We start from the raw sequence: 14,899 nt of genomic DNA, 5'->3' as shown, positions 1-14,899 counted from the left end.
GGGATTTAATTATTCAGGACACTCGAAACGTGGTTGGTGTAAACTGGAAATTCACGCCCATTCTAACTGCTGATTGGAGGAACTGTCCTCTGGTCATGTCTCTCCATTCGATATCACGCTCGGAAGGCCGCGCTATTGTGAAATGTGACTGGTTCTTTTAACTGTACAAGTTTTGCTCTTGGACCTCAAAAATGACCGACGGAACGTAAGTATAAATTGTTTCATATTTGTGAAAAAGTACGTTATTTTAAAATCAGGCAGATGTGAAACGAATACATTTATTTAAGACGCGTCAAAGAAATAAATAGCTGTAAACAATGACGAGTTTGTTTTTTGGGTTAATATTATAATTATTATTAATAGTTGTTGTAGCATTCAAAATGTCAGTATCAGGTAATTTTGTCTTTATTATAATATAAAATTAAGGTGTTTTATTTATTTTAACAAAGAGAATATATACATTTTATATCCAGGTTTTTACTCACAAATATAACCAAATTTAAATCAAGTAATACAAAACAGTTGGGAGCTTTTGTTGTTCTTGTTTGTTTGTTGAGATGTTTTATTGTGGTTTTATATTTTAAAAATGCCCATACAAATGTCTAACATTTTAAGGTTTTAAGGAGTATATGAAGAGTTCAGATGCAAAAGCCTCTAAATGCCATTTGAAATTGTCTTCTTTAATGATGATTTTTGTCAAGCTTATATATTTAAGTTCAGTGATTTCACTTAAATGGCAATGATAATTACCTATTAATTGTTATTTAAGTGAAATCACTGAACTTAAATATACAAGTTCGACAAAAATCATCATTAAAGAAGAAAATTTCAAATGGCATTTAGAGGCTTTTGCATCTGAACTCTTCATATAAGTTTTACTTCTTCCTACTCCTTTTCACACACTCATGTTAGCAGGAAAGACTGTGTACTTTGTTTGCTGCTCATTTGTTGTATTTTTTTTCTCCTATGTTTTCATACATTGTTTTATATTTGTATATACTTTCTTTTCCATTTTCGAAATAAAGAAATCAAAGTTTTCATCAGAGAATGTCTAATATGGTTTAATTCAGGTGTTTGCGGAGAAGGGGGGGCCCCTATAAGACTGAGCCGGTGACGGATCTCAGCCGCTGGAGGTTGAGTAATGTGGAGGGCAGACAGACCTGGAGGTACATTGAGGAGGCAGACAGCATGGACAGACAGCAGAGCATGCTGGAGTCTCACTCTCTGGGACTGGATACGGTAAACATTACATTACAGACAAATTTGTAATGAAGGAATACAAATGTATTAAATGTTTCATAAAGGTTTAACAGTATTTTCAACCGTAAATTGTATACAGTGTTTACCATTTTGAGGCCAATAAGATTAAGCCAAGCATTCCAGGTGTCACACATTAGCTTTTGTCTTTATGCGCTTCCTGGCCATTAAGTTCAAGATTCAGCTTTGCTTTTTTAATGGTAAAAGTGTGACCATGCTGGTGGTGGTCAGACTGATTAGATTAGCGTCTCTGGTAATCTGCTGAATCATTTACATTTGCTTTGTTTCAAGAGACTCCTCAATTTAACTCCTTCAGATTAGCATCTCAAGGCACAGAAAACTGCCATGCTGATGAACTCAACTGAGGTGCCTGTTGAATCATATACATTTACTTTTGTTTCAGTTTCTCCCCCCTCAATGTAAACTCCTCCCCTCTAAATGTATAAACTGTAAGGGAATGTTTTCCCTTAGTTAGACTATCGTTGAGATGACTACAGCCACGAAATAAATAAACTTCTGCGTGAAAGATACCTCAAGAGTCTCCTGGTCTGTTGTGTGGAAGAATAAAAACTTCACTACAGTATGGTGTTGAGAACGTTTTTCGTCTAAAGTGTAGGAACTTGTATCTTCTCAGGCAAGATTATTTATTTCTGTTGCTTTACTTTGTCCAGAAATCTTAGCCAAGTCAAGTCTAACTAAAGCAGTATATATTTTTAAATTGAAATCTATATACATATATTTCAAGGGGGAGGGTTACATAGACCCTCTGAGATGCATGAGACCCTAGAACTTCAATACAAGCGGTTTTAGTAATTAATGTTGCTCAGCAGGAGTTTTCACCCGGTGAGACGAGAGAACAGGAAATGCCCGGCCATCTCATGCTGTCACAGGACAGTTAGGAATATCCCACTGGGAACCCCTACCGTTTTTAGAGATATCCTGGTCTCATCATTTATTGGAAATCTAAATTACACATGTTAATAATATTTGTAATCCTACAACGGTGTGCAATTCGTTTTTATATTCATGTTCATGTCTAATCTGTTTCTCTTTGACCTCAGGGTGAGTTAATCTCAGCGTCCCCCGCCGCAGACACTGCAGTAAAAGCTGCTCTGAAGGGAATGGACTTCTACAGCCGCCTCCAGGCTGAAGATGGACATTGGGCAGGGGATTATGGTGGACCCCTTTTCTTACTTCCAGGTGATTTATTACTAACTTTAGTAACTTTAGTATTAGTAACTTGAATAAAGGTGTACTTGATGCACACACTGATTAATTCAGGGTTCCCACAGTCTTTGAAAAAAAAATACATCATAATTTCAAAGCGATTTCTTTTGTTGTGTTTTAATTTTCCTCGTATTGCCTATTTGTTGATGGATTTCAGGTTTGCTCATAACCTGTCACATTACCAAGGTCCCTCTGCCCGATGCATGGAAGAAGGAAATGGTGAGATATCTCCGCTCTGTGCAGCTGCCTGATGGAGGCTGGGGCCTGTAAGTAATATTATGAATTTATATATGAACGAATAATGGGAATTGGGGAAAATAATTGGTAACACTTTATTTTACGACCCGTAAAAAGTACACTGAAATTACAGTGTACGTTTCTGTAATTATAGTGTACTTCCGTGTAGGTATAAGGGAACAATATTTTAAGTTTTGGGTTAATAAAGGGGTAACAAGCATCACTTTAATTTACAGCCCTGGGTTACACTTACCCAGTAACTAACACAGAACAACAGGGTAACAAACACTACTTACTATGTAGCAATACGAAACAACACTATTTGCACTGTAATAATTACAGAGAAAGGTACTGTTATCAAAAACAAACAAACAAAAAAAAAATGTTTTAATTAAAATATATTTGCCCTAACATTTAAGTGTCATTGCAATTCAATGGAATAATGTAAGTACTAATTACCACATGGGAAGGTCTAAATTAAAATCATAGCAAAAACAAATTATTTTGACTTAACATTAAGTAATCTAGTAAGAAATGCCAATAAATTTAATTTTTATCATAGTATATATATATATATATGTGTGTGTGTGTGTGTGTGTATGTGTGTGTGTTTAAGTTTTAACCCACAGATGTCAAAATTACCCTGTAACATTGCACAAGAACATATTTTTCCAGAAATGTGATATTTTTTATAAACAACAGACGTACAATTTTTGCCTGGAATATATTAACAGAATAGGTACCTGTTATTTTTTAACTAATTAAATAATTTGCTTGTATACCTGCTTGTTACCCCTTTATTACCCCAAACTTAACATATTGTTCCCTTATAACTACACGGAAGTACATAATTACAGAAACGTACACCGTAATTTCAGTGTACTTACACAGTTGTTTGCGGGTCGTAAAATAAAGTGTTACCAAATAATTTCAGGAAAAAAAGTAAATTGTCCAGACGCCTTACAATAACGAGAATTAGGGGGGTCAAATTAAATCGTCATGAATATGTCCTAAAAACAGACCAATATTCAAATTATTTGTCATTTACTTTACTGGGCAATATGGAAACGTTATGACTTGATGATGAACACAAATATTAATTTCCCAGGCACATTGAAGACAAGTCTACTGTTTTTGGAACGGCATTGAATTATACCACCTTGAGAATTCTTGGAGTTGGGCCTGATGATCCAGATATGGTTCGGGCAAGGAATACTTTATACAGCAAAGGTCAGGGATTGCTAATATATGGACAGTCAAGTGTATGTTCATATATGCAGTCTCAGTATTGTCCTGCTCTGTTACAGGTGGTGCTGTTGGCATTCCCTCTTGGGGAAAATTCTGGTTGGCCATCCTCAACGTATACAGCTGGGAAGGAATGAATACGCTCTTACCAGAGATGTGGTACATAGAGAACTTATTAGTTTACAGACTTATTGACGCTTTTGTTTTAGACAGTTTTGTAGTTTCACTTGTTTTGCGATATATTCTGTCAGGCTGTTCCCATCCTGGGTGCCGGCACATCCCTCCACCTTATGGTGCCACTGTCGTCAGGTCTACTTGCCCATGAGCTACTGCTATGCGGTCAGACTGTCCGCTGATGAAGATCCTCTGGTGCTCAGTTTAAGACAGGTGAGGTTTCACCACTAGAGGCCACTCTTAGACGACATTAAAACAGGCTTGTATTCCAGTAACTCAAGGATTCCAGTCACAGTTGTTGTTTTTGGGTTTTAAACAGGAGCTCTATGTCCAGGATTACTCAACTATTGACTGGCCAGCTCAGAGGAACAACATTGCTGCCTGTGACTTGTACAGACCACACAGCACCTTGCTTACTGTTGCTTATTGTGAGAGAATTGTAGCATCTCTGTAAAAAATATGATTTGTTTAAGACTTCAGATTTCAGTTAATAACGCTTGCAAACATGGTCTTACAGTGATCCTGAATGTGTATGAAGCTCATCACAGCACCATACTGAGAGAAAAAGCCGTCGAGGAGCTTTATGACCATATTAAAGCAGACGATCGCTTCACTAAGTGTATCAGCATCGGCCCGGTGAGAGAAAAGAGAAGACATTTTGTTATGTAATGGAAAGTCAGCATGCAATCAATATTGACTCCATTTTACTTTCTTAATACACTCCCCTATATATGGAATGCCAAAGCTGACTTAATTAAAAATAAATAAATACATAAATAAATATTCAAAGAAATGTTAAAAAGCAAAAAATACATAAATAAATACACAAATAGATATAGAAAGAAATGTAAAAAAGTACAATTAAATGTGTATTTATTCTTTTATTTCCTTATTTATATATTATTGTATTTTTTCACATTTTCTGTTCATGTGTGCTATGTGTGTTAACCCTATATACCCTACATCATCTTAGCTGTCCATCGCATTCGATGATGACACTTGCTCCAGGGGTGGGGGTAGGAGGGGGGTTGGGTTCAGCGACCTTGCCGCTGGTGCCACTTCTCGTGGGCATTGAGTCCGATCCTTGAGCCGCACACTCGTCCGCAGATGGAGCAAGGGAAACCAGATGCCAGGGGGGTGCCAGCCACCCACTGATGTCTCTTGATGCGCCTCTCGGATCGTCGGTCTTGGTTGGTTTGGTGTATTTGTGAGACTGCAGAGGCACAGGTGACCTGCCAAGCAGATCTGTCGAGTGCCAAAGATTCAAGCTGCGTAAGGGGGATGTTCGCTCGCTTTAGGATGTCCCTGGTGTAGTCCTTATAGCGCCGCTTTTGCCCTCCAGCAGTCCGCTTTGCACCCATTAGTTGACCATAGAGGACCTGGCGGGGCAAGCGATGTTCAGGCATACGTATGGTGTGCCCGATCCAGCGCAGATGTTTTTTGGCCACAGCTGCTTCCATACAGATCGAGTTAGTGTTACTTAGGATGACTGTATGGGGGATTCGATCTTCCCAGGACAAGCTGAGAATCTTCTGCAGGCAACGGATATGGAATGCCTCTAAGGTGGTGATGTGCTGGCGGTATGGGGCCCATGACTCTGCCCCGTAAAGCAGAGTGGTAAGACACACCGCATTGTAAACTGCAACCTTGGTACTAATCTTCAGGTTACGGTTTTCAAAAACCCTGCTGCGTAGGCGTCCAAAAGATGATGAGGCTTTATTTATCCGGGTGTGTATTTCTACATCAAGGGAGCAGCATGAGGACAGAGTGGAACCAAGGTAGGTGAAGTGGTCCACTGTTTTAAGTGGAACACCATTTATGTGAAAACTGGGGGATGTGGAAGCGGGGGTGGTGAGATGGAACATGACCTCGGTTTTTTGGGTGTTGACCTGTAGGCCAAAGGATTCGTACAGACTAGATATTGTGTTAAGGGCATTCTGCATAGAGTCCGGACTGTGAGCTAAGACAGCACAGTCATCAGCATACTGAAGCTCACAGATTTTGCGTGTTGTTGTCTTTGTACGGGCCTGGAGCCGACGGATGTTGAAAAGACTTCCGTCAAGTCTGTATTCCATATGGACACTGTCTTCATGTCCCATTACACGGTGGAAGAGGCAGGTGATGGCAGAGAGGAGGATATTAAAGAGCACTGGAGCCAAGACACAGCCTTGCTTCACCCCAACATTTACCTCGAAAGAATCTGATTGGAGTTCTCCCATAAGGACTCTGGCTTGCATCCCATCATGTAGCTGCTTTAGGATGGTGAGAAACTTGGGTGGAACCCCAAGTTTGGAGAGGTGTTTCCAGAGCAGTTCACGGTTGATGGTATCAAAAGCTTTGCTGAGGTCGATGAAGGCGACGTAAAGGTCTTTGTGCTGTTCTCGGCTCTTTTCCATCAGCTGCCTCAAGACAAAAACCATGTCTGTTGTGGATCTGGTTTTCCGGAAGCCACACTGGGTTTCCGGAAGCACCGTTTCCGAGATGTGCTCAACCAATCTGCTGAGCATGATCTTGGCCAGGACTTTCCCTGCAATGGATAGAAGAGATATCCCGCGGCTGTTGCCGCAGACTGCTCGATCTCCTTTCTGTTTGAAAATGACCACAATGTTAGCATCCTTCCAGTCTTGTGGGAGGGTCCCATGTTCCCAGATGTTTTGGATCAGGAGATGCAAGCGACGCGTGAGGATGTATCCCCCGTGTTTGAAAACCTCTGCAGGGATTCCATCGGGTCCAGGGCTTTTGTTGTTCTTCAGCCCTGCAATGGCTTGTCGGAGTTCTGAGTAGAGTGGTGGGGTGTCCAGGTGTATGGTGGGTGGCAGGTCTGGAAGATTATCCAGAATATGTAGGTCAACAGGGTTGATGTGGTTGAGGAGATTTTCAAAATGATTTGCCCAACGGGCAATGATCTCGTGGCGGTCCTTGAAGAGCTTGGCGCCATCAGCTGATCGGACTGGGGCAACTGCCCGCTTCCTGGGGCCGTACAGTGCTTTGATGGCATCATAAAAGCCTTAAATATTATTGCAATCTGCCAGGTTCTGGATTTCTTGTGCCTTTTGTACCCACCAGGTGTCCTCCATAGATCTGAGGGCTCGCTGGGTTGCTGTTCTTGCAGCAATGAAGGTGGCTTTAAGGGTGGGAGATCCGGGGCAGGACAGGAGAGCTTTGTGGGCCTCATGCTTAGTTTTTAGGAGTGATTGTATCTCAGCTGAGTTACAGTCAAACCAGTCCTGATGGTGTTTCCTTGATTGGCCTAGTGCCTCTGAGGCTGCGCTGTGAATAGCCTGGCACATAGCTGGCCAGTCGGTTGATTCCTCAGGGATCTTGTTGAGGTTTTCAGCAAGGAGCCGTCGGAGGTTGTCTTTGGTGGTGAGGCTATTCAGCGATGTGCAGTTGAGTTTCTTGCTAGGAGCTGTCCTTGGGCCACGGGGGTGAATGCTCATGAGTAGTTTGGATCTGACCATGCGGTGGTCAGTCCAGCACTCAGCTCCGCGCATAACACGGGTGATGAGGACATCCTGTCTGTCCTTTTGACGGACAATCACATAGTCAAGAAGATGCCAGTGTTTTGAGCGGGGATGCTGCCAGGTGGTCTTAAGCCTGTTCTTCATCTGGAAGATGGTGTTAGTAATGACTAGCTGGTGCTCCGCACAGAGGGAGAGGAGTCTGAGCCCGTTGTGGTTCATTTTTCCCACACCATGCTGGGCAATGACTTTGCTCCATACCAGGTGCTCCGTGCCCACTCTAGCATTGAAATCTCCCATGAGTATGAGCTTGTCTGTAGCCGGTATTTTCTGTAAGATGGCATCAAGAGCTCTGTAGAAATCCTCTTTGAGGTTGTGCTCGGCATCAAGTGTTGGAGCATATGCACTGATGAGAGTGGCGAAGCGTTCCTTTGCCAGGGGAATGCGCCATGTCATCAGTCTTTCATTGATGCCGATGGGGGATTCTGGAATGCACTGCAGCAGTTTAGACTTTACAGCAAAGCCAACTCCATGGTTACGGCGAGTGCCTTCGGGGACCCCCTTCCAGAAGAAGGTATACCCAGCACCAACCTCTGTCAGGGAGTCCTCCCCATGTAGTCTGGTCTCACTGAGCGCTGCTATGTCGATGTTATATCTTGCGAGCTCCAGGGCCACCAGTGCTGTCCTGCGATGGGGCCTATCAGGAGTTTCGGTCAGGTCCAGCAGTGAGCGAACGTTCCACGAAGCAATGCTTAACTTTTTTTTCACTTTGAGTTTTCGACCGCAAAGGGGGATGCTCCGACGGTTGCGGCTTACCGTCCGGAGTATGAGGAGCAGACAATTTTTGGACCACCTTTTCCAGGTCCTTCCCCATTCCAGGGGTGAGCAGTGTGGAGCTGCTCAGTCACAGTGGAAGCTGCCGAAAAGACGCACTGCTCCATCCTGCAGTCCTAACGACCATCACTCCATTGCCGCCTGTGTGCATGGTTTGGTTAGACACTCCCAGCCACATCCTTGGCCTGTGTCCACCACCATTCCACATCGCCACAGGACTTTGGGGGGGGGGGGCAAGAAGCTTGCGCATAGGTGAGGATTAAGGTGAGGGTGTGGGTGCGCAGACCTCACTCCCACCATCTTCACTCCTACCAGATGACTTCCAGTGGCACGAGAGAACCCATGACGACCTTTGACTGGCAGGAGTTGCAGGGGGCTGCCGGTGATCCGGTCATTTGGACTCCGCCTTTGCCTGTCCCCAGGTGCAGGTTTGGCATCGGGGTTTGCTCCCCTAGCCACTACACCCTCCTGGGTTAACCCACGTGGCCTGGGTTTGCCTTCTTCCGCCTTTCCAGCCGTTGTGGTGGTTCTCACATCACCATCTTCCGCCTGAGCCGTCGTTGAGGTCTTCACTGTTTACCCATAGCTGGGGCTATTTGCCCATAACTGGGGCAGTGGTTAACGGGAATCAGGGCGTTTCCATACACCGATGGGCCTGCATGCCGCGTCTCTGGGGCCCACTGCTGCTCCGAGATCCCGTACAACTTAGCCTGGAACCTCAAAGGGACCAGTTACCATGTGTGCCGCGAGGAGGCGTGTACGAGATCTTGGCAGTGGAGAGGCTATGTACCGGCTGAGGAGGCTTACACACTCGGCTCCTCTTTTCACCCCTGAAAACAGAGGGCTATCCGGTGGCAGTAGCTGAAAGCAGAAAGGCAAGCAGAGGCAGCATGCAGCATGCACTAACTACAAGCATTCCTACTCCAACACTGCTGCACTGATGCATCACACGCCCTGTGTGTATTGACACACTCACACACATACCCTACATACAGTTAGGGTGATATACACAACTTAAAATGTGATATTGCCTGCACAGCTCTTGCGTTTTGTTTGGTCACACACACCACAAGGTGTCACTGTGGCCTCAAAGCTTCAGCACTGCCACTCTGAGCTCTATTGCTGATGTCTGAGTTAAAACACGGCCACCTTATTAGCATACGGAGAAAGAAATGTTGGAATAAATAAATGTGAAAATAAATAAATGTAGACATAAAAACATACATTTAGAAATAAATAAAAGTGGAAATACATAAATGTGTAAAAAATACAATTATACATAAATAAGGAAATAAAAGTATACTTAGTACTTTTTTACATTTCTTTGTATATTTATTTCTGTATTTATTTCTGTATTTTTGCTTTTTTACATTTCTTCGTATATTTATTTATGTATTTATTTATTTTTAATTAAGTCAGCTTTGGCATTCCATACCTAAATCTTATTGTCATGTTTTATCAAAATGATTCATCATTTATTGTTCGTAATACTTATCTATTTTCACAGATCTCGAAAATTATCAATATGTTGGTACGCTGGTATGTGGACGGACCCTCATCACCTGTCTTCCAGGAGCATGTGTCAAGGATTCCTGACTACCTATGGTTAGTGACCTGATTTTAATTATTTGCTGTATGTATTATATAATTATACTAATATTTGTTCTTCCCTTTTGTGATCCTCAATGATCCAGGATGGGTTTGGATGGTATGAAAATGCAGGTGAGATGTTGTTATGATGAAGAATTGAAACTTTTTGGTTCTAAAGTTTGTTTTATCTGATCAATCAAACACTTTTCATTTTATTACTAACAATGTAACTGGAATTATATTTCTATCAGGGTACAAATGGATCACAGCTATGGGATACCACATTCGCAGTGCAAGCATTTCTTGAGGTACATATCTAATATGAATAAATCTGAAGCTGGCACATAACTGATGATTTATCTAATCAGTTGGGCTTGTTTTCTGAACAGGCAGGTGCCCAGGACGTCCCCAGGTTTACAGAGTGCCTCACACAAGCCCATCGTTTCTTTGATCTAACTCAGGTGAGCATGATTAAATCTCGTTTTTAAACATCATATTCTTCATTATTACTGCCTCTTTATGTTTATAGCTTTAACTAAACTGTGTTGGGATTTTCAATGCTGCATTTGCTAATGTGTTAATCCAAATACAGAGTTCAAAAGTGTGAGACCACACTGAAAATCTTGAGATTTTTCTTTTAATTCGGTTAATAATCTAAGTTTTGTGTTTTTGGTTTTACTTTTTTTGAAAGTAAAGTTATGTTGTAAAATAAAAATAAAAAGTCAAATTTGTAAAACTAAAAAAGGTCGGTTTTTATGTATTGAAAATGTCACATTTAAAATTATTTGTGGTCTTAGACTGAAACGTATTCATTGTGTCTCTATGAGGTCTAACCAGTTGCTCATTATCGTAGATCAAAGAGAACCCTCCGGAATATGAGAAATACTATCGACAAATGAACAAGGTAATCATTTGTGTTATACATTTCAACTTTCTTAATCATTTTTAGTTTGCTCTTAAATACTTTAATGAGTTTTTGTGATTCAGGGAGGTTTTCCCTTCAGCACACGGGACTGTGGCTGGATAGTTGCGGACTGTACGGCGGAAGGGCTGAAATCTGTGATGCTACTGCAGGAGCAGTGCAGTTTCCTCAAAGAAAACATTCCCACGGAAAGACTCTTTGACGCTGTTAATGTGGTAAAAGCCTTATTTTGCAATAGAGACATGTTTAACATTCTCTGTCTGTGACTTACAGAGCCTCAATAATCTGATTTACATTAGGGCAGCACTTCTCTCATGCTCATCTGACCACTGGTTCATTCCACTGAAATCAAAAAGTAAAATGCATCCAAACTCAAAAACTGTGTCAGAGAAAAGCCCTTTTGTTCACCAAGGCTGCAATTATTTAATTAAAAAATAGAGTCCATTTTTGAAAAAACATCTATTTGAATATACTTTGAAATGTAATTTATTCCTGTGCAAAGCTGAATTTTCAGCAGCCAGACGTTACTCCAGGATTCAGTGTCATATGATCCTTCAGAAATCATTCTTAGATGCTAAAAGGTGCTCAAGAAACTTCTTATTTTTTTTTATCAATGTTGAAAATAGTTGTGCTGCTTAATATTTTGTGGAAACCATGATCATTTTTTTAGGATTATTTCTTTGATGAATTAAAAAAAAACAGCATTTATTTGAAATGTCTTAAAGGAGTAGTTCACTTTTAAAAAAAAAAAACGTTTGCTGATAATTTACTCACCCCCACGTCATCCAAGATGTCCATGTCTTTCTTTCTTCAGTCGAAAAGAAATTAAGGTTTTTGATGAAAACATTCCAGGATTTTCTCCATATAATGGACTTCATTGGGAACCAAACGGTTCAAGGTCCAAATGAGAGTTTCAGTGCAGCTTCACGACACCAGACGATGAATAAGGGTCTTATCTAGGACCCTTTGAGTCATGACTCAAAAAAAGATTTGTTCATTTTGATGAACGAGTTTGAACAGGAGAGTCACGAACGCTCATCACAGAACAGAGCAAGGCGAGCATTTGAGCTCATAAAACTTAAACTTTGTTATTTATTTTTGAAATGGCCGATCGTTTCGCCAGACAAGACCCTTATTCATCGTCTGGTGTCGTTTAAAGCTCTTTGAAGCTGCACTGAAACTCTCATTTGGACCTTGAACCGTTTGGTTCCCATTGATTTCCAGTATATGGAAAAAATGGAATGTTTTCATCAAAAACGTTAATTTCTTTTCAACTGAAGAAAGAAAGACATGGATATCTTGGATGACATGGGGGTGAGTAAATTATCAGCAAAAGTTTTTTAAACTAAAAGCTTTAACTGTCACTTTAAAAAAATCTATTTAGTGTGTCCTTGCTAAATGAAAGTACGAATTTCTTACAAAAAAATCTTACTAAACCCCAAACTCCTGAACGGTGCTGTTATAGTTGTGTAAATCTCTATGATTTTGTTTCAGCTGCTAAGCATGAGAAATCCCGATGGAGGGTTTGCCACATATGAGACCAAACGTGGTGGGAAACTGCTGGAGATGCTGAACCCTTCTGAAGTATTTGGTGAGCATGCAGTTAAAAATCATATTCAGTTGTCAATCTATTTTCCATCAGTCTTGACATGTCTGATTCTCTCTCTCTCTCAGGTGATATTATGATCGACTACACGTATGTGGAGTGCACCTCCGCTGTAATGCAGGCACTCAAACACTTTCACAGTAAATATCCTGAGCACAGAGCAAAAGAGATTAGGTACACACACACACACAAGCACGTTATTTCAGCATATTGAGGTTGGAAAAATCGTGTTGTTAAACCACACCTCTTGATCACATAGGACTACTCTTCAGCGAGGGCTGGACTACTGCAGGAGGGTTCAAAGACCTGATGGCTCATGGGAAGGGTACGCGTTGTTTCATTTATAATCAGAGACATTATTCCGTTGCTTCTTAGTCCGTTTATGAAGTTTATTGTCTTGCTTTTGTTGCTTGTCTTAGGTCTTGGGGAGTCTGTTTCACATATGGAGCCTGGTTTGGTCTGGAGGCATTTGCATGTATGGGCCACACTTTCCAAAATGGGTATGTTATTCGGGTGTGTCCTGATGTTGATGTTAATTTAATAAATCATCACTGTTCTTTTACTTTGCAGTTAATTTTAACCAATCACAACAGACTTGGCCATCTGACCAATTAGTGAAGAGTGGGCTCTCGGAAAGGAGGGGTTTAGAGAAACTGGATTATTTATTAAATCATTTCAGACACTGAGAAAAGGCGATGCTGCAATGTATATTAGCAGAAAGTTAAAGTGTTTTTTGACCTTGGATGCATGTAAACCTATCGTAGGAGACCTCCAAAACAGAATTAGGAAGCTTTAAAATACTGTGGCATAATAGGGGCAGTTTAGCATCCTCGTTCATGTGTTTTCTCTGTTGCAGATCTGTTTGTGTGGAGGTGAAACATGCCTGTGAGTTCCTTCTGTCGAAGCAGATGGATGATGGAGGCTGGGGCGAGGACTTTGAGTCATGTGAGCAGCGATGCTACGTTCAGAGCAAGAACTCACAGATCCACAACACTTGTTGGGCTTTGCTGGGGTTGATGGCTGCCAGGTAAAGTAGTGGGTTTTTAGATACCTTTACAGAAGTGCATCCTTAATTTACTAAACAAATGTCATGATTTTTTAGGTACCCTGACATTAGAGTGATTGAGCGAGGCATTCAAGTTTTGATTGATAAGCAGCTGCCCAATGGAGACTGGCCACAGGTGAGCAATGCTGTTCTCTTGTCTCCATAATTCAACCGAGTTCTCTCAATCTGTCTAATAACGTGCTGGGTTGTTTCCCTCTCTTCAGGAGAACATTTCTGGAGTGTTCAATAAAAGCTGTGCCATTAGCTACACCTCTTACAGGAATGTGTTTCCTGTGTGGACATTGGGCCGGTTCTCACGGCTTTACCCCTGCAGCTCACTGGCTGGGAAACTCAAACCCTGAGTCAGATACTGTGTACCTCTGCCTCAAATAAGCAGTATCTGACACAGCCTATATATGAAAAAATATTTTTTGAAACAAACCTGTTTGCTGCTCTTTAGAAACTAGGACTGATTTGTGTAGTTTTGTTTAGAATTGTATCTACAGAATACTTCATTTATTTTTGTACTCTTTTAACCCTCAGGTGCTCTTTGGTCATTTCTGACCGAAAAATTTGCTGTTTTGAAATTTTAAAAATCACAGCTTCATTGTAATGTTACGAAAGTTGGTGACTTTTATGGCATTGGGTATGTGAACACACAAAAAAATTAAGGTCATGATCCGAGCAGGCTAAGCGTTCGTAAAAAAATTGTCACACTTGTGCTCTTTGGTCAAAAATGACTGACTATAGGAAATGAATGGGAAATTGACAAAAACACAAAAACTTTGAGAATATTTGTGTGTACAATCTACAAATCGGCCACGATGCAGAAAAAAAGTGCTCAGCATTGAAGGGGTGACACTCTAAAACATCAAGAGTGCAAAACAGACATACCCACCCCTACACACACACACACACACACACACACACACACTTTTATACAAAAAAACACTAATAAATTGTGATTAAAGAAATCTGTTTTGAATATTTAAAACTCATTGCTTCTTCAGAAAATTACAAAACTTGGTGACTTTTATGGCATTGGGTATGTGAACACACAAACAAATTGAGGTCATGATTCGAGCAATTTAAGTGGTCGTAAAGAAATGAGTCACACTTTTGTTCTTCTGTCAAAAATGACCGACCCATAGGAAATGAATGGGAAATTGACAAAAAAATAAATACATTTTTTGAATTTTTGTATGTACAATCTATGGAGCCCCTCTAGTCCCACTTTGGTAAAAAAAAATTTAATTATAACTATCTTGTGGCCTCAAGATAGTAACTCGTGGCCTCAAGAT

The 14,899-nt window shown here is 41.0% G+C and overlaps 1 protein-coding gene across 1 annotated transcript; it reads left to right on the top strand.

Moving 5' to 3' along the window:
• Positions 1–60: 60 nt before the first annotated feature.
• Positions 61–14,812, top strand: lss (lanosterol synthase (2,3-oxidosqualene-lanosterol cyclase)). The gene is made up of 22 exons (XM_089133113.1): positions 61–205; positions 1,071–1,239; positions 2,319–2,457; positions 2,642–2,750; positions 3,830–3,951; positions 4,029–4,125; positions 4,218–4,353; positions 4,460–4,568; positions 4,658–4,776; positions 9,943–10,040; positions 10,130–10,157; positions 10,277–10,333; positions 10,415–10,486; positions 10,879–10,929; positions 11,013–11,162; positions 12,442–12,538; positions 12,622–12,727; positions 12,813–12,878; positions 12,973–13,053; positions 13,410–13,580; positions 13,656–13,734; positions 13,823–14,812. Exons 1-22 carry the CDS (start codon positions 192–194, stop codon positions 13,958–13,960), a joined length of 2,208 nt encoding a protein of 735 aa, XP_088989239.1. The 5' UTR covers positions 61–191; the 3' UTR covers positions 13,961–14,812.
• Positions 14,813–14,899: the final 87 nt, after the last annotated feature.

This window comes from Pimephales promelas, chromosome 7, assembly GCF_988280905.1.
Source record: "Pimephales promelas chromosome 7, fPimPro1.hap1.1, whole genome shotgun sequence".
Lineage (NCBI taxonomy): Eukaryota > Metazoa > Chordata > Actinopteri > Cypriniformes > Leuciscidae > Pimephales > Pimephales promelas.
The sequence above is the reverse complement of the archived record's forward strand: the minus strand, read 5'-3'. Positions and strand labels throughout refer to the sequence as shown.